Raw genomic sequence first — 20,968 nt, 5'->3', positions numbered from 1 at the left:
TGTGAGTTTTGGTGGGCAGCCTTCTCTCGTCAGATTTGTAGTGATGCCATATTCTTTCCATTTTGCTATAATGTATTTAATGGTGCTCCCTGGGATATTCAAAGTTTGGGAGGTTTTTTTTTTTTTAATCACCCAACCCTGATCTATACTTCTCCACAACTTTGTCTGTGACCTGTCTGGAGGCTCCTTGGTTTTCATGTTGCTTGCTTAATAGTGTTGCAGAGTCAGGGTCCTTCCAGAACAGGTTGATTTATACAGACACTTTGATTGCACACAGGTGGATCTTAATCAACTAATTATATGACTTATGAAATGAATTGGTTGGACCAGCTCTTATTTAGGCATAATGCAACAAACAGGACAAACACTTTTGAATACTTTTGCAAGAGAGTGTAGTGCTCAAGCACTAACATTCTGATACCTATGGAAAAATAATACACTTTATGCAGCAGCACAATCCATTCTCATATGCTGTGATAATGATGAGTGTGTGGAAACATAATACAGTAGATGGTCTTAGTGTTATCTGACACACGGTGAAAGAGACATGACACATATGACTCATACACAGGACAAGTAAACAAGGGACACAATGCTCTTAAAATGGAGAATGTGACACAAAAGATATGGGCATCAAAAATGAACTGCATACACAAAAATGTGAGCAAACAAAAGGGACTTTAACAACATAAAAACAACAAGGGACACTGAAATCTGCCCTAATAGGAGCAATAAAGGAAAAATTACAATCTAAATGAAGCGCAATAGAAGTTTCTATAACACCACTGAATATCCAGCATGCCGAGTTTGGGCAGAGAGGCAGGCTTGGTGTTGGCTTTTGCTAAACTCATACCAGCTAAGGATTTATTTGTGCCTGAAAGTAGCAGTGAGAGGCTGAAATGAATCCCAGTGGTAGATCTATTAGGAATATGAAACTGAAGCCTGCCTCGTGAAGCCACTCTAATTTCTCTTACTTGTGAGAAAAACTTTGCTCTGGGGGTGGAACGATCAACCATTCGGGTTACCATCCCCATTAGGTAATCTCCCTCCATTGCCTGAGAGAAAACACACCATCATTTGCTGAGGTTTTTTTTATTGCTCATTACCAGTCAGTTAGGGAAGCCACATTCCATATAGCACAATTAAATTTTTTTTTAATGCGAGTTTCTGGGCGGCACGGTGGTGTAGTGGTTAGCGCTGTCGCTTCACAGCAAGAAGGTCCGGGTTCGAGCCCTGTGGCCGGCGAGGGCCTTTCTGTGCAGAGTTTGCATGTTGCCCGCATGGGTTTCCTCCGGGTACTCCGGTTTCCCCCACAGTCCAAAGACATGCAGGTTAGGTTAACTGGTGGCTCTAAATTGACCGTAGGTGTGAATGTGAGTGTGAATGGTCATCTGTGTCTATGTGTCAGCCCTGTGATAACCTGGCGACTTGTCCAGGGTGTACCCCGCCTTTCACTTGTAGTCAGCTGGGATAGGCTTCAGCTTGCCTGCAACCCTGTAGAACAGGATAAAGCGGCTACAGATAATGAGATGAGATGTGAGTTTCTCATTTACGTATCCACATTACTATTATTTTACTTTAAACAATAGCTAGGTTTCTATGGACTGGAAACGCATAATGCAAGTTAAAATCACCGCCCTTTTAATGTGCCATGTTTTGCAATTAAATATAGATGTCACAATATTTCCGATAATTAAAGCTAAAGCCCTGTTTAGTTGGGGTTAGTTTTACAGGGGTGGAGTTACTAAATTATTATCTGTGCATTTATGGGATTTTAGTCGCACAAATCCAAATATCCACAATGTCAGTGCATTTCCATGTCTGAGAAATAGCCCCAGGAACTATATGAGAGAGAGATAGATAGTATAAATACACAGGTGATGACAAAAAATCGCGTGCGCTGATTGGTCGAGAAATTCTGACTATTTCTCCATAATCACCTCGAGCGACTCAGCAAAATGGTGGTCAATCACTCTGTCACCGTAAGTGAGGAAGAATTACAAATTATGAAGGAAAATGCTGTTCCTAAAAGCACTAAAGATGCTACGAAGTTTGGTCTAAAACTTTTCAAAGGTCAGGTGGAATTGTTATTTATTTGATCTTTTTCAAAACAAAGTATTTTATGTGAATTGGCATGGAAAAGTGACGCAAGTCTGCACACATTACATTTGGATGCCTTTTTTGAAGTTTGAAACATTATTTTTTAATACAATTTTTTAAAATAATTACCTGTGTATTTATACTAAAACAACCATCTGCCTCAGGCTCAGTGAATACCAGTGAATAATAACTGAGATGAAGCCTTAGGTGAATAATTTTATTTATATATATATATATATATATATATATATATATATATATATATATATATATATATATACACACACACACATTTTTTCATGCATTACTGCTTACCGATCTTAATATTTTTTTAAATGTAGAAATATTTAATTTAATTATTTGTGAAGACATCTTTGCTCTACAGCATTTCACTGCATGTGCCTAAGACTTTTGCACAGTATTGTGTATGTGTGTGTGTGTGTGTGTAATAATATATATAAATGTCCCGCCATCGCATGCTCACTGCTGGCGCACCTTGAGCGGCTGCTTGCGTCCACCAACACAGAGCGCATTGCACTCGCCCTGGGACGATTGATTAGGGGACACACCTGTTGCTGTTTTGGAGCACAATCAGCACGCTCATATAAGGACGCTGTGTACAAAGAGACTTTGCAAAGTATTAGCACAAGTTCTCCATTATCACGGTCACGTTTGTTTCTAGCCACGTTTATGACTCTGGTTAATAACTCTACTTTATGACTCTGCTTTCTGTTTACTTTTGGTTTAGTTTGTGTTTTGTTACTCTGACCTTGTCTCACGTTTTGTTTTTGCAAATATCACGCCTGTTAATAAACACCTCCTTGCACTTACATCTGGCTACCGCTGAATATCATATTATATCCCTTCTCAATTGTCATGTTAATAAAGATTCTGTTATATCTTTTGCAAAAAATAATTTCAGGCAGAATAACAAAATATAGATGCTATTAAATTACCAGAGTAGAGACACTTGTGGGGGATTTAGCTAAGTTTCTGAGTTTCTAGCACATGAACAGCCTATATACAGTATATACAGTACCAGTTAAAAGTTTGGACACACCAACTCATTCATACGGTAGGTTTTTCTGTATTCTGACTCGACTAAGTAAAGAGAAACGACATCCATCATTACTTTAAGACATGAAGTGTCTTTTAATGAATAAGAATCAAGAAAAAAAAAAGTTGAATTAAAAGGTGTGTTCAAACTTTTGACTGATACTCTATCTTTAATCTCCATGTGACCTACACAAACCTTATAACAAGTGGTCAAAATAATTAGCTTTCATTAAAGATATGAGGTTAAGGTTTTCCAATTTCTGCATTTTATCACTGGCTCTATGTGAATCAATCAAGATTACTACAGACGCCCGATTTCATTATGTATCATAATAAAACCTTGTTTAAGCATAACGTTTCTATGACTTGTCTCTAATATGTCCTATATTAAAAAAGGACTAGGCTACACACACAAAAATTTCAGAGTAATAATCTAAACTCTTCCTATCCATAGATATATATTTAGCAAGTGCTCCAGGAATTTTCCGAGCATAAAGAAACATCATTATACAAATACAATTCCTTTCATTTCTTCATTTCCGTTTTGTCAAAGGGGATCATTAGCTGGTTAGTTTTATTGCTTTATTGTAAAGAGACACATAATGAGCAAAGAAAATAGTTTCACTTTAATATTGTCCGACAATATATTCAACTCCAATTTTCTGCAGAATATCAAATACCAACAATTAATATTCTCCTCTAACAGAATAAAAGTTGTCAATATTTCCAAGATATTACCAGTAATTGCCGTTTCTACACTGTATTGCTGACATAGTGCCAAAACACTTTCTCACAAAATTTCTGCACGACTGTCAGAAGAAATGTATTTAGACTTGTTTCTCATAGGATACACTTTACCTTTTTGAAATAATAAACGGGCAGTAACATAAAGAGAAAGAGTCGTTGAAACGATGTGGTAAGACAGTGAATGTGGGAGTTTGAGTGAAACAGGGTGTATGGCAGTGTAAAATATTCACACCATGTTATCTTCTACATTAGTACATTTAAGCTTATAGCAGTGTCAGTGTTCAGAGCAGTGCTGTAAAAGCAGTTGAGACATTCTGTATTGGCTGTGCTGGGTTAAGCATACCTGCTGATCGAGGTAATCCAAGTTCCTCTGAAGCTGCATGTCTAAAATGTCATCCTGAAGTAAGTAGCAGCAGCAGCAGAAACAGCAGCAGCAGCAGCAGGTGAGTCATACACAGAAGCAGCACGCAGTGTGGCCATAGCAGCAAAGCCGCACATATACATAGGGACAGAGAGACATGGAACATAGGGGACAGAAACCAACACAGAGACAGTCAGATACAGAGAAATACATAGATATACGAGACAGAAAGGAAGTAGAGAGAAGACCATAAATTAATTCAGACAAAACCACAAATAGAATATAGACATACACACACACACCAGAGGGAAAAACATATAAACACATTCAGAGAGACAAAGATGATGCCAAGGATGGACAGACAGACCCACATTGAGAGAGACAGGAGCAGAGAAAGGAACAGATCGTATTTAAGACAAAGCAGCAATACCACAAAAAATATCAAGACACAAATATGTACAAACATACAAACACGTACACAATATCAGTTGTCACTCGAGCACACCAGCAGCATAGCCAATCAAACAGGTTTGTGCAATTTAGAACACAAAAAGCTAGGGATGTGTCTATGGCAACATTAAGCATGACTAGAAAAGTGATCAGAATTACTGGAACCTACCATTTTACCATGTACAGAGGGGGAGGCTGGGTAGTTGTAATGGTAAACATTTTGGGTGAGAGAGCGTCGATCCCCAGGAAAATCATACTAAAAGAAATAGATCAGGAAAACGGATAGGTTTTAACCATGAAATATAATATGACTAAACGATTCCTAGAATCATCTGTCACTAAGTTAAGATATCTGGATATGTTTTATAAACTTGAAACTCCAAGAAACTAAGGAAAACTAAAAAAAAATTGTCGAAATCCTGTCAAATATTTACATAGTTTCAGAGACTTTTCTCCTATACCACTATAGTTCACTGCATAATCATAAAATACAGTACAGTGTCTTGCAAAAGTATTCATCCCCCTTGGTGTTTGTCCTGTTTTGACGCATTACAAGTTGGACTTAAAATTGATTTTTGGGGGGTTCACACCATTTGATTTACACAACATGCCTACCACTTTAAAGGTGCAAATTGTTGTTTTATTGTGACACAAAAAATAATTAAGATGAAATAAAAACAGAAATCTTGAGTGTGCATAAGTATTCCGCTGCCCCCAAAGTCAATACATTGTAGAACCACGTTTTGCTGCAATTACAGCTGTAAGTCTCTTGGGGTATGTCTGTATGAGCTTAGCACATCTCACCACTGGGATTTTTGCCCATTCCTCAAGGCAAAACTGCTCCAACTCCTTTAAGTTAGATGGGTTGTGTTGGCGTATAGCAATCTTCAAGTTATGCCACAGATTCTCCATTGGATTGAGGTCTGGGCTTTGACGAGGTCATTCCAAGACATTTAAATGTTTCTCTTTAAACCACTCCAGTGTAGCTTTAGCAGTATGTTTAGGGTCATTGTCCTGCTGGAATGTGAACCTTTGTCCCAGTCTCAAACCTCTGGCTGACTCAAACAGGTTTTCCTCTAGAATTGCCCTGTACTTAGTACCATCCATCTTTCCTTCAGTCCTGACCAGCTTTCCTATCCCTGCAGATGAAAAATATCCCCACAGCATGATGCTGCCACCACTATGCTTCACTGGAGGAATGGTGTTCTCAGGGCATTGGGTTTGTGCCACACATGGCATTTCCCATGATGGCCAAAAGGATCAATTTTAGTCTCACCTGACCAGATAATCTTCTTTCATTTGTTTGGGGAGTCTGCCACATGCTGTTGGGCAAACTCCAAATGTGTTTTCTTAAGCAATGGCTTTTTTCTGGCCACTCTTCCATAAAGCCCCACTCTGTGAAGTGTATGGCTTAAAGTGGTCCTGTGGATAGATACTCCCATCTCCGCTGTGGATCTTTGCAGCTCCTTCAGTGTTATGTTTAGTGGTTTTTTTTGCATCTCTGATTAATGCCCTCCTTGCCTGGTCTGTGAGTTTTGGTGGGCGGCCTTCTCTTGTCAGGTTTGTAGTGGTGCCATATTCTTTCCATTTTGCTATAATGGATTTAATGGTGCCCCCTGGGATATTCAAAGTTTGGGATATTTTTTTATAACCCAACCCTGATCTGTACTTCTCCACAACTTTGTCTCTGACCTGTTTGGAGGCTGCTTGGTTTTCATGTTGTTTGCTTAGTAGTGTTGCAGAGTCAGGGTCCTTCCAGAACAGGTTGATTTATACAGACATCATGTGACAGATCATGTGACACTTTGACTACACACAGGTGGAGCTTAATCAGTTATGAAGTGAATTGGTTGGGCCAGCTCTTATTTAGGGGTTTCATACTAAAAGGGATGAATACCTTTGCACACTTCAGATTTCTGTTTTTTCATCTTAATTATTGTTTGTGTCACAATAAAACAACAATTTTCCCCTTTAAAGTGGTAGGCATGTTGTGTAAATCAAATGGTGCTAACCCCCCAAAAATTCATTTTAATTCCAGCTTGCAATGCAACAAAACAGAGCAAACACAAAGGGGGATGAATACTTTTGCAAGACACTGTATATATAATAACATAATTCTTGTATATTTCTTCACAGCCAGGACTGCAAATAAAGATCTCACATTAATTGAAGTTTGTATGAAATGCAGGCTAAGGTTCATTTTCTATCTACCATTTTAAGTATCTCAAACAATGTGAGACTCAATTAGGCATAAAGGATAAGCCCTTGAGCTTCTTAAACCCTGGTGGAAATGCAGTTATATTTATGACTCAGATTTACCTTCGGGGAACTGAGAGATCTTCGCATGCCATAGACCGATGGATCAGCATAAACTCCCTCATCTCGGAGCCGCATGGGCATTCTGTCGAACCGGACACTGGGTGAGCGTGCTGGTGAGATGAAATTCGGTGGCCCGGGTGAGTAGGCACCTCCTGATGATGATGAAGGCGAGCGTGGCACAGAGCGTGAGCGTGGCTGCAGTGACAAACGTCTCATGGTCCCCTGGGTTGACTCTAGCTGGGTGTAATAGGCGGGGTGTGGTCCAGGAGGCCCCATCATCCACTGGGGCTCACGGGGAGGCCCAAAGAGAGCAGTATCCCTCAGTGAACGCCGCTTTTCCTCTGCTGTCCAGCGGGGTGGCATCCTGTCGTAGGCAGCTGACATGGAGCAGATGCTATCAGGCCGGATTCCTGGAGGGTACAGGGAGTACTCCTCAGGGTACGGAGGGGCACCATAATTGCCATAGTAGTCTGCTGAAATGCCTCGATTCATCATGTAATACCGTGATGGACTGTAGGGAAAGATGTAACAGCAGAACAGCACAGAGGTCATCCCATCAAATCTCATTCAGGATTCTTCCCTGAGCAGGCATGTGCTATGTTAATGATACGTTATATAGATAGTATTTGGGTTCCTGAGGTAGAGCTAGTCTCATTCAATGACAGCTGGATAAAACGGTAACTTTTTTTTTATTTTCCCAATTTTTCTCCCCAGTTTGGTCACCTACCAATTCCCACCCACCAGTCAGCTCTCCCCCATCATACAACAGTGACCAATCAGGGAGGGTGAAGGATTTTTCCAAAACGTGAAGCTAGCCAGCTGTGTCTTTTTGAACTGCAGGTAATGCTATATCACAAGACAGCACAGCACACACAGAAAATGCTATCTCCCCTCTTGTGCATACATGAAGGCCTCACAGATGTCCCTGATTGGCTAGTGTTGCTGTGATTGACAGGAGAGAGTGAGTATGCCACCCAATATGACATACGTTAAAGCTAGATGGCCTTTCAATGTCATAAAATCGGTGAAATTTAGTTCCCTTTGAAATTTGGTCATTGTGATATATGTTTATTTCTGTAATATCTAAAAAAAACTCAGGCCATTTTGTGGCTGGGAAGTTATTTAATTTGAGGGGATTCCTGAGCAAATAATGTGCATGAAATCGCTCCCTTCACAGTCAAGCAGACAGAGGAAGTCCATGTGCGCATGCGCAGGTTTACCTTCTTTTTCTTTTGGGTTTTATGGCAGCTGGCATCCACAGTGTTGCATTACTGCCATCTACAAGTTTACCTTTGACTGTGCACTGACAGTTACATCATTCTGTCACTAAACAAACAGCTGATCACACCGAGCTGCTCGCTGACCGCTGATATTTATTCGTTTGGTCCTGAGTTTCCTTTCCTTCGCAACATAACGTCTTTTCTTCTCGCTTTCCATTACTGTATTCGGTCTTTCACGTTTCATTTGGACACTCACATCCTCCATTTTTCTCTCCTGTTTCAAATTTGTATCCCAAAATGCCTTGCGTGAATGGGGAAAGCCCACCACGTGATGCATAACGTAGTATCTTGTATTGCATCATGGTGAAGCAGGAAAAAATAGCAACGAATTTAGGGCCACGTGGCCATAAATTCATTAATTGTTCTATTTTTTTTAAAAAAAGAATAAAATTGGAAGTCTGTGATTCTAATTCAGTAGCATTCGGTCCACTAAATAAAAATAACTGTATGTCAGGGAAAATTATTTTTATGACCTACACTTGAAAAATCTGAAACACAGTCTATCTTTAAGTAGAATATTATAATCATACCCCTATTGTGCTTTCATACCTCTGCAGCTCCTCCTGAGGCGTCATGCCGCGCCGCTGGTTCACCCACTGCTGCAGCTGTGTCATGGAGCTCTTCCTCTGTGCCATCCTCTCAGGTCCTGTCCTGGGCACAAAGCCCCTCCGCAGCACCATGTTCTCTTGGGGCTCGGGCTGCACCTCATGCACCTCTCTTATGTTCTCCTGGGAAGGGTAACCTGAACCATAGTTGCCCCATCCATTAGGATGGTGAGGAGGTGGGCATTCCCTCTCTCCAAGCCGGCTGTCCATATCCTTCGACACTAGTGTGGTGAGAGCCGGTATCGCTCTTCTTTCTATCCCATTTACTCCACGTTTCTCAGGCTCGTGTTGCTCAGTCCTTGAGTCCTCATCTTTTGGACAAGAACTGGTCTGTGGTGCTTGTGTCACTGGTACATGGTTCTGCTCGTCTGTAGGGACGGGCTCTGAGGTTTTTCTACAGAAAGTCAATATTGATAACACTAATAAGCATTTTACATGCTGAATGCAATCAGATAATTGATAATTTTTAAAATTGGATTTCTTCATAATTCAATTGTTTATATGAGATATTCAAGAAAACTGCAGTATACACATGAGCATAATGATTGCATGCCTGCATGTGTGCATTTGTGTGTGTACCTAGTAGGGGGTGAAATGTGGACCTTGGCTGCCTCACTCATGGCTTGGACCCACTCCTCCCTATCCTCCAAACTGTCAGTGCTGAAGTAGTATGTACGAGTTCCAGCGTGTTCTGCCTGCAAACAGAATGCAATACCGCCTTTAGCGTCCTCCTTTTCCCCCTCCATGTCTTCTTCCTCTACCTCAAACCACACCTGAAAGACAGAAAAAAAGAGATTATTACACACAACCTTCAGTCTCTTTTGTCCACACCATAAACACATACATGCAAAAAATAAAAGCGTGTGAGTCAGACCTGATAAAGGCCATGCATGTTATATGAAAAGACATTGTGAAAATATGCAATATGTAGCCTTGATTATAAATCTCTTGAATTACAGTACAGTGAAAATTGTGTTCTGTCTGTATAGCATGTAACACTATATACAGTACTGGTTAAAAACATACACAAACTAATATACAGTCATGTGAAAAAGAAAGTACACCCTCTTCCAGTTACATAGTTTTACCAATCAAGACATAACAAAAAAAAAATCATCTGATCCTTACCAGGTCCTAAAATTATGCAACTCTAACCTCAGGTGTAAAGCAACACACAACAGATTCCACTGTGTCATTATTTATTTAACAAAAAATTAAGTGAAAATGCAGAATCCATGTCTGAAAAAGTAAGTGCACCCCGTGATCCAATAGCCTGTAGAACCACTTTTTGCAGCAATAACTTGAGGCAGTTGTTTTCTGTATGATTTTATCAGTCTCTCACATCGCTGTGGAGGAATTTTAGCCCGCTCTTCTTTACAACATTACTTCAGTTCATTCATGTTCGAGGACATTTGTTTATGCACAGCTTTCTTAAGGTCTGGCCTTTCAGTTGGGTTGAGGTCTGGACTTTGATCTGGCCATTCCAACACCTTAATTCTTTTCTTTTTCAGCCATTCTGCTATAGATTTGCTGATGTGCTTGGGATCATTGTCCTGTTGCATGACCCAATTGCAGCCAAGCTTGAGCTGTTGGACAGATGGCCTCACATTTGCCTCTAGAATACTTTGGTATACAGAGGAGTTCATGGTTGATTGCAAGGTGCCCAGGCCCTGTGGCTGCAAAACAAGCCCAAATCATCACCCCTTCACCTTGATGGTTGGTATGGGGTGTTTGTGCTGTTATGCTGTGTTTGGTTTTTGCCAAACATGGTGCTGTGCATTATGGCCAAACATTTCCACTTTGGTCTCATCTGTTCAAAGGACATTGTTCCAGAAGGCTTGTGGCTTGTTCAGATGCATCTTTGCAAACCTAAGCCATGCTGCAATGTTCTTTTTAGATAGAAGAGGCTTTCTTCTGGCAACCCTTCCAAACAAGCCATACTTGCGGAGTCTTTTTCTAATTGTACTGTCATGAACTTTAACATTTAACATGCTAACTGTGGCCTGTAGAGTCCTAGATGTAGTTCTTGGGTTTTTTGCATTTTCTCTGAGCATTGCACAGTCTGACCTTGGAGTAAATTTGCTGGGACGTCCACTCCTGGGAAGATTGGCAACTGTCTTGAATGTTTTCCACTTCTGAATAATCTGCAGCAACAATTGATTCTCTAAGATCATTGCTGATGTCTTTCCTCCTTGACATTGTGTTAACATACACCTGAGTGCTCCAGACCAGCAAACTGCCAAAACTTCTGCTTTTTAAGAGGTGGCTACACTTACTGATGATCAATAAATCAAATTCATTTGATCAGCAACACCTAGCTGCTAATTGCCTTCATAATTTCTATGGAAGCAGTAAGGGTGTACTTAATGTTTCACACACTGATACTGCATTTTTGGCTTACTTTGTGTTAAATAAATAATGACAGGGTGAATATGTCATGTGTTATTGGTTATTGGTTGTATTTGTCTAATTTTAAGACCTGGTAAGGACCAGATGATTTTTTATTATGTCTTGACACTTAAAACCTAGAGTTGAAAGAGGGCGTACTTTCTTTTTCACATGACTGTACATTTTGACATGCACTTAATTAAGATGGCATGCACTGCATCCAGAATGTTTTAAGCATCCTGCAAATAGCTCTAAATGTGGTTTGGTCATGCATAGGGTTATGGATAAAAGAGGACACACACACACATACCTACGAGAGAGAGTTCATCTCTAAACAGGCACAATGGCTCGTCAGGGCTCGTCAGGGTTTGGGTGGAGGAAAAAGGAGGGAAGAGACTGGGTGAGGACAACAGGGTCAGACATGAAGGTCAGCTAGTGGTCACCTAGCAAGGTTAGGTGGCTGTATTAATGCAATATGGTTTTGTGTATGTTTCCATAAAATATTGTGTATACTGCTATCATATGAGATGAAGATGTGGGCAGGATTCCAAAGTACATTTTAAAGTTAATTGTTTTAAAATGAAAAGAAAGGTCGTCTGGATCAGCTGAGCATCTAAACATGAACAAAACATGAGGGTTAATATCCTGAAAGAAAAGGCAGTTAGTACGTTGTATTATGCAGGACTCGGCGATATGATGATTATAATATCCCAACACACTTTTTGAGATACTGTGGTATCTTGTGGATAACTTATTTTAAAGAACTTAGAACTCAACAATTAAAATTTCTCGAAACATCTGATTTTAAATATTTGAATATCTCCTGTTCTGAATGTTTAAAACTGATTTAAAACATCAAGATATATTTTTTAAGTGTCATCAAAGGGATTTGGTTTATTTTTAGATAAATGTTTTCCTGGGAATTTGTTAAGAAACCAATATATCATGCATTGTATCAAGATATAATATTTTTTGCCATATTGCTCACCCCTAATGAATAGATTTGTGACATTATTATAGTGGAGTGTTTTACAAAACAAGTTCTTGTTATAAAAGTGCATATTTAAAAACATGAAGCTACTGTGAGTTAAAGTTATAATAATACATGTAATAAATGTAATTCGGTGAAAGCACAAAGTTTAGATTAAATACATGCACGCGCATGCACACACACACACACACACACACACACACACACACACACACACACACACACACACACACAGTATATTGCAGTTCAGAGTGTGCAGCACTTGGGGGCAACAGAGTTACTTTAAACAAATGCCACATGGAAAACACCTATTTTATAAGCATATACTCTACTGTATTGCTGAGTTTCATGTGATGTCACATCCACCTCATTAGTTATTCAAAACTTTAGCTGGTGGTCTACCAAAGCTCAGTTGACAAAGCGTTTGTATAAAGAAGGTGCATTGCTCGCATGAAAAATGCCGTATACTTGTGTTGTTTTAGGTTGTTTGAATCAATCAAACCATGAAACTGATAAAAGTTCCTAAAGAGTTCCCTGTGAACTAATAAAAAAAGGGTGAATGAACACAGGATTTCAAGACGTCGAGAAAGGTGGCTTTTGAACGTCTCACTGAAATCGAAGGGAGCCAAGTGAAAGCATGCTCGAGTTTGCAGTGATCACTTGGTGAAAGGTTTGTATATCCAGTACCGGTTCACCCAATACGCACACTACGCACGTTGTGTAGGGCCCCGCAAACTCATAGAGGCCCTGTGGGGAAAAAAAAACAAAAACGTGACGACGTGACCGTCCGTTGCACTGCTCGCGCACGTCAGATTCCCAGTGCATGTTCATCAACCTAGCAAGATGAAGCGGAGTTATCCCTCGGGGAGTGAAAAAAGGAAAAAGAAACTGCATGAAAATGAACAGCGGGAACAGCAGTCAGGTAACTCTCCTCTCTGGGTGGGAGGGACAGGGCTAGTCGGTGTTTGACCTACATAACAGGGCGGTGAGCCCTGGGTGAACCCCGGACGGTCTCCGTGTGCGTCTTGCTGGCTTCTACAATTTAAGTGTTATATCAATCGTTCTGAGTGTAGTTACACCTTCACTTATACAAAATGGAAAGTAATGGATAAATATTTACTAAGATTGAATTTTGTTTGCTTGGATAGCCCACAGGCAAATATAGATGCAGATATATTAGTGAATAAATAAAACTCGTGAAATATTATGACAATGGTGCTAAATAGGCTAAATAATAATCTAAATCACCTACATTTTAAGTACAGTATCTGAAGGTAAAACAAGTGCAGCCAATTTGATGGAGCTGAATTAATAGTAGCCTTATCTATATTTTACTTCTTCAACATTGTGGTTGACTCCACAATAGCATCCATTGATGAACGATTTGAAACTCTGAACCAGGTGAAGCAGAGCATTTTTTAACATAGTTACTGGGAGACCAAATGGTCTCCAAGTGGCCAGATTTGGTCTCCTAGTCAATGCCAAACCAGCTTCACTGGGAGACCAAATTTTAAACCAAGTTATGTCTTATCATTTGGTTCAATCAGTTGCAATTAATTAACCAAGTACCATGTAAGTATACATTTAACAAGGAAAACGAAGATCTATGTTATAAGATATACACACAAGATCATGTTGGTTAAGAAAAACAAAACTAAAATTTGGTTACTGAGATGGCTGATGTCAGAATCCGATGTCATTACTGTGTAACTTTGAGTGTCTTTGACATAACATTTCTGCTTGGTAATTGCTCTTGATAGCTGTGTAGTCACTCTAGTGTGTTTGTCTGCATGGTGATTGGTGAACCACTTTGCATCACAGAATATGCCGCAGCGGTGCAGCCGCATGGACTCTGGGGCCTGTGATTGTATTGCCCAGACCAGTTGGTCTCCTAGTGGAAAATCCTTAAAAAATGCTCTGAGGTGAAGACTAAATATGGAGTAGTGCTGAACTTCAGCACTGCATGTCAGATGTCCAGTGACTCCTTAAAGGCTCAGTGTATGGAACTTGAGAAAACTCTGACCTTCAACCAAGACTGTGACATCAGTGGAGTTGATCTGGCAAACGAAATCAAGAATTTACCTGACCTACCATCAGCTAATATGACTGCCTTTGAGCTGCTTTCTTTCCTTTGAGAAAAATCTGGAGGAACTCTATCCTAACCTTTCGATAGCCCTGAGAATTGCTGTTACTCTGCCTGTGACAGTTGCCTCAGCTGAGAGGAGCTTCAGCAAGTTAAAAATGATCAAAAACTATCTGAGATCTTCCATGTCCCAGGAACATCTGAGTGGTTTAGTCATCATGAGCATCAACCATGATGTGGGGAAGCAAATATCATATGACGACATTATTGATGATTTTGCATCCAGAAAGTGCAGAAAGGGACATTTTTAATGGTGAGTAATTTGTTACACATTTAGTTTGATTTGATTTGGTCTGATTTGGTCTGTATTTATTTGGAGTTACACCAACAGGTGGCGACACTAGTGCAATATGTTTAAAGGGGGGATGAGTGGAAGCACTGGGTGTCAGGTGCGACTGTTGAACATTCTGGGGTTCAGTTAAGAGGGCCCCTTAGCAGAATTTTGCCTAGGGCCCCATGGAGGTCTGAACCGGCTCTGTGTATATCCATCTCAGCTATGTCCTTAGTGTTTTCCAAGTACTTTTCTTGCTATGTGTCGTTATTTTGCGGTACTTTTTTTAGTCACTACTGTAAGTGCTAAAGTCCCCAGCTGTTTCTTTGTATACTCCTCACAAAGTCCATATGAATGAAGGTCGTGACAAAATTCTTACCCAGCCATACAGTTTCAATGCGCCGTGATCACTTCTCCATCTTGTTTAACTAAAATCCAGGTCTTTAAAGGGGTTTCTGATGATCTTTGTGAATGATTTACCTCAGAGATCAGAGCCAACATAAGTGAGAATCAAACGAACTGTTGTTTGTTTGCACTTCAGCTTGCAGCCCTTCATTGTAAAGATGCAAATGAAAAGCTTAAAAAAATCTATTTACACAGGCAAAAACAATACAGGATTCATTCAGCGGTGACTTGATACCGAGATCCTTTACCCAGCGACATACAAAAAAATTGTAAGCCTCCATACTCTTCCATGCGTTCATCTGTTTTGCGGTGTAGAAGGAAGGATGTCTGCAACACCAGATATTTTGAGATGTCGGGGAACTCAACTGAAGGGTAGTTTTCAAGATCATATGACAAATCCTTCTTTCCCAGACTATTGGGGTCTATTCCATTGCACATAGCAATCTTCTGAATATATCTAAAGTGAGCAGTGGCTTCTAGATTACAAGCATACTCTGATAAGTTATTACTAGTTGTTTGCACTACAGCAGCTGTTTAGACCACCAGCTATTTCACTTCCAGTAAAACTGCTAAGAAAAATCAAGTGACTGAAACCCAGCAATATTTACAAAGATTTTCATCATCTAACATTAGTTTGAAATCTTTAGATCAGATAAGTGTCCATGACATGAACTCATCACATGAGTAACTCATCACTGGGTAAACATTACCTTTACTGAGGGCATGTAACGTGTATTGATGTGGCAAAAGTCCATGTTCCTTTAGCTACTGTATAACCAAGAATTCATCACCATACACCAACATCTGTGTTCTGTAGCAGTGGGTTTTTTTTCTAATAAACCAATCTTTTCTTCATAGCCAGAACATTTCTTCCATAGAAGCTCAAGACTCATCCATATCTTCTCAACCTGATTATAGATCTGTACCAAACTGAAACAGTTTCATAACTCCAAAACATATTTTCCAGAGGATTCCATGTGCATAAATGAAACCAGCCTATTGTTCCAATGTTGTGTGGGTGTGTGCCACTTATAATGCCATGGCTTTATGGCACCCAGTTAATCAGGAAATCTGAAACACAAAACTAAACCCCTGATTTTACTTAATCATGCCTACTATTGAAATTTCATCTCATTAATCTCAATCAAAACATCTATGGTTAGTCATTTGAGGGATTGTCAGCAATATACACAATGAATCACAAACTGCTATAATTACACTACCGGAATGTGGCCTTAGCAGTTATATAGAACATGAACGTATGCCAAAGACCAATGAAGTGAGCGAGGAACTTTGAGTGTCACCCAAGTAATTGCACTCCTGTACTGCTGCATAATAAGTGGTTTGGCTACACTCTAGATGACTTAGCAAGACCTAAAATAACACCACTTATACTTTCAGTACAGAATATGATGAAGCTGACTGAATTCAGACAGTATGTGGCCTGCAGTTCACTGTGCACATTCATTGCTGTTGTGAAATAATCTGCAGGTAACTTCAGCCATGGCGGTATGATGGTGTAGTGGTTAGTACTGTCGCCTCACAGCAAGAAGGTTCTGGGTTCAAGCCCAGTGGCCAACAGGGGCCTTTCTGTGTGGAGTTTGCATGTTCTCCCCGTGTCTGCGTGGGTTTCCTCCGGGTGCTCCGGTTTCCCCTACAGTCCAAAGACATGCAGCTTAGGTTAACTGGCTACTCTAAATTGCCCATTGATCAAGCTTGGAGAGGGATGGGCTCCGCCAAGTTTAAATGCCCTAGACACACCAATGATGGACTGTTTAAATGTCATCAGTGGTGCCCTTGCTGGCTATGGGACAAAGAAGAACTACTTCAGCCATAGGGACTGAAACAAAAGTCCAGTCATCCAATCAATCGGTTGGCTCAACTTCGACTAATATTTTTGAAAGACAAGCTACACATAATGCCCTGCTTACAAAGGCACTAACATGATGTAAACTACTAATATGAATCCATTAGCCTTTCTCAGTGAGCTGTGTTCCTGTGAGCTGTATGTTCCTGGCCAAAACAGAGGACCTGCTACAGAAGCACAATGATTTGTGTTTAGAAAACTAGAGACTCTGAACTCCATCCATCCATCCATCCATCCATCCATTATCCGTAACCACTTATCCTGTGCAGGGTTGCGGGCAAACTGGAGCCTATCCCAGCTGACTATGGGCATGAGGTGGGGTACACCCTGGACAAGTCGCCAGATCATCACAGGGCTGACACAGAGACAAACAACCATTCACATTCACACCTATGGTCAATTTAGAGCCACCAATTAGCCTAACCTGCATGTCTTTGGACTGTAGGGGAAACCAAAGCACCCAGAGGAAACCCACACAGACACTGGGAGAACATGCAAACTCCACACAGAAAGGCCTTCGTTGGCCACTGGACTCAAACCCAAAACCTTCTTGCTGTGAGGCAACAGTGCTAACCACGACACCACCGTGCCACCTGAACTATAACCAGTTTTTTTGGGGGGGGTTAAATGTTAATTGGTTCTGCTGCAGTGTTTATTTTGTGCTTGGTCCCATCCCAAATTACTTTGCTGGGCTCTCATCCGGATCCAGACCAGTGTCCACCAGTTGATGACCCCCTGATCTAGAGAGTCAGTCTTCCTTGTCACACTGGCTCTGTTTACATGCAGCCTAATAATCTGCTAATAACTAGACTGACAGCTCAATTGAAAAAAAATAGCTCATGCAAAAAAAAAATATATATATATCTGAATGAACAAGATGGGTAAATTTTTAATAATCCATTACACAAATGAACAATAGTCATGTAAATGCTGTGCCTAATTACTTTCACGACCAGAATGTGTTCTGCACGTGTTAGTTGTGCCTATGTTGGTTGGTGTTCTCTGGGTGCAATAAAATGGTCCTTTATTTCTTGTGTTATTACCAAACAATTAACTTGGTAATAGAAGAAGATGAGCTAAGGGATCATGCCAATGGATAATGTGTGCATTTTGTTATTTTCAGCAAGAAGAATGTCCTGGATCCTGACTGTCAAACAATTATGAAATGCTCACAAATGCCTTTTCTCTCTGTCTGTTTAATAATCATACTTGGACAACAAGTGCCACAAGAGAACCTCTCATCATCCAGAGGTCACATCCATCTTTAGAATTCAAGAGAGCAAAATTGGCAGTGTTTTCTGGGTGGGAGGGATGGCATTCTCTTTCTCCCCTGTCAATCACTTGTCAGCACTTGCCAATCTTGGGCATCTGTGAGCTTATGTATGTGCAAGGGGGTAGACAGCACTTTCCTTCAAGTGCGTTAACACAGAATGAGCAGCAGTTTGAAAGATAGCCTTCAACCTCCCAGGTTGGCAGGAATTTATGGAGAATACCTGACTGGTTGGTGGGAAAAATCTCAGGGGAGGGATGGACTTGTAAAACTTAAGACAAAAGAAATGCAATTAAAAGGAAAGCCGTGGTCTAATGGTTAGAGAAGCAGCTTCGAGATCAAAAGGTCGCCGTTTCGATTCTCTGGGCCAGCGGGAATGGCTGAAGTGCCCTTGAGCAATCTAAATCCAAGCTGTTCTGGGTATGCTGGATAAGAGCGTCTGCTAAATGCCATTAATGTAATGCAATGTATTTAATCTAAAAAGCTGAATATGTTGGCTAGAGTCACATGCTGCATGTTATGGTAAATCCTCACTCCACTCATAGACAGAACTCAAAAAGCAAATACATTATGATGTGACCAAGTATAATATTTTTGTCTCATTTGTTTAACTGGGTTCTCTTTATCTACTTTTAGGACTTGTGTGAAAATCTGATTATGTTTTTGGTCAAATTTATGCAGAAATATAGAAAATTCTAAAGGGTTCACAAACTTTCAAGCACCACTGTACATATCTGTATCATACAGAATCTGCAGTCAGAATTCATTTATTCGGATTGGTGAAAAATCTTTTCATAATCAACAAACCAAGTCCTTTTGATACTTCAAAACTTCTTGTTCATACACACACCTGTCACTTTGGGAATTACCAAACACTCCTTTGACAGTTGAAAGGTATTAGGGCTTGGAATTTGGGACTTAAATGTGACATTTTACACTTTGAGATATTGTTCTGCTTAAATGTCATGGCTTCACAGCTTTATGTTTGTTCTTCTTAAAGGTAGACTGCCGTTCAGACTTTTCAAGTTTAGGTCATAAGAAGAATTTTCCCTGACACCCAGTTATTTTTGTTTAGTGGACCAAAAGCCACTGAATTCGAATCACAGACTTCCAAATTTATGATTTTTTTTTTTTAAATAGAACAATTAATGAATTTAGGGCCACGTGGCCCTAAATTCTCCACTATTTTTTCCTGCTTCAACATGATACAATACAAGATACTACATCATGCATCACGTGGTGGGCTTTCCCTGTTTGTGCAAGGCATTGTGGGATACAAATTCGAAACAGGAAAGAAAAATGGAGGATGTGAGTGTCCGAATGAAACGTGAAGGACCGAATACAGTAATGGAAAGTGAGAAGAAAAGACGTTATGTTGCGAAGGAAAGGAAACGCAGGACCAAACTAATAAATATCAGTGGTCAGCGAGCACCTCAGTGTGATCAGCTGTTCATTTAATGACAGAATGATGTAACTGTCAGTGCACGGTCAAGGTAAACCTGTAGATGGCAGTAATGCAACACTGGATGCCAGCTGCCGTAAAACCCAAAAAGAAGAAGAAGGTAAACCTGCGCATGCGCACACGGACTTCCTCTGTCTACTTGACTGCGCAAAACGAGCAATTTCACGCACATTATTTGCTCAGGAATCCCTTCAAATTAAATAACTTCCCAGACACAGAATGGCCTTTTTTTTTTTAGATATTACAGAAATAAACATATATCACAAAGACCAAATTTCAAAGGGACCTAAATTTCACCGATTTTGTGAAATTGAAAGGCTGTCTAGCTTTAAAACGTGGCAGTCTCTTTTTCCTATTCCATACAGTCCCATATCTCACACCTCACTGACTCATTCTAAAAGACTTCACACGCACGCATGACTTCTAATGTTAGGGTGCAAATAATATAACAGGCATTTAACAAAACTGTGTAAGGAGACATGACAACCAGTGTGTCACTGACTAATGTCACACACTGAGGTCAGCTGTGTGTTGTGCTTTTGAACTGGACAGCAAAATGTGATAAAAATAGGTCGATATAAACATTTAAAATGCTAAAGAGGATATATAGTATCTAGATATTTCACTTGTCAGTCTCGTATTTTGATTATGGCTTTGAGCACCTTCATCCAAAACATACAAAATAGCCATTAACTTGCTGTCTTGTTGCTGCTCTATACATAAACACCAGATCTTAATTATAGCCAAAATGAAGACTGCAGTCATCACCAGACTGTGAAAAGAAATGTCTGATACATCTTCATTCCCTGGCGTGTGTGAGACAAGTGGTGCTTTCTCAAAAATGTGTGCTCAGTGTCTCTCACGGGAGGATCAGATAGAAACCAAGAGGGATTCCAAGCTCATATCCACCTGAGATGAGGCAGAAACAAAAAAACAGCGTTTGCGTGCAAGTGTTTTGCAAGGGAACGGAAAAATCTATATAAGCTATGTTACACAACTGTGGCTTTCCTTCAAGGTACACAGTCAGTATTATACTGACTCCCTGGAATAGTGCGGTTTTGGGCAGACTATAGCAACACACCACAAACAAAGTAGAAGATGAAGAGATGATGGCATGAAGCCTGGCCTGTTTTTTTGTTTTTTACGATGTGTGAAGCAGAATGCTGGTAATCTGAGTTGAGCCTGTTGTCTTACGCAGTGCCAAATGTTTTCTTGTTCTAATGGGACTGTCGCTGAGGAGTGTCCTTGGCAAC

At 40.2% G+C, this 20,968-nt stretch overlaps 1 protein-coding gene across 6 annotated transcripts in view; it reads right to left on the bottom strand.

Annotated features, from left to right (window-relative positions):
• Window positions 1–20,968, bottom strand: part of plekha6 (pleckstrin homology domain containing, family A member 6) — a 182,183-nt gene that overhangs the window by 50,411 nt on the left and 110,804 nt on the right. For 4 of the 6 annotated variants that reach the window (XM_060910803.1, XM_060910804.1, XM_060910807.1 and 1 more), the window contains 5 exons: window positions 9,498–9,691; window positions 8,863–9,312; window positions 7,034–7,544; window positions 4,884–4,970; window positions 4,247–4,300 (listed from right to left, as the gene is read on the bottom strand). In XM_060910803.1, the coding sequence (XP_060766786.1) occupies window positions 4,247–4,300; window positions 4,884–4,970; window positions 7,034–7,544; window positions 8,863–9,312; window positions 9,498–9,691 (1,296 nt within the window). The remainder of the gene's footprint in view (window positions 1–4,246; window positions 4,301–4,883; window positions 4,971–7,033; window positions 7,545–8,862; window positions 9,313–9,497; window positions 9,692–20,968) is intronic. The other 2 variants (XM_060910806.1, XM_060910805.1) reach the window with 2 other exon arrangements.

The sequence above is a fragment of the Neoarius graeffei genome, chromosome 26 (assembly GCF_027579695.1).
Source record: "Neoarius graeffei isolate fNeoGra1 chromosome 26, fNeoGra1.pri, whole genome shotgun sequence".
In the NCBI taxonomy this organism is placed as follows: Eukaryota; Metazoa; Chordata; class Actinopteri; order Siluriformes; family Ariidae; genus Neoarius; species Neoarius graeffei.
This window is presented reverse-complemented; position numbering and strand designations above follow the sequence as displayed.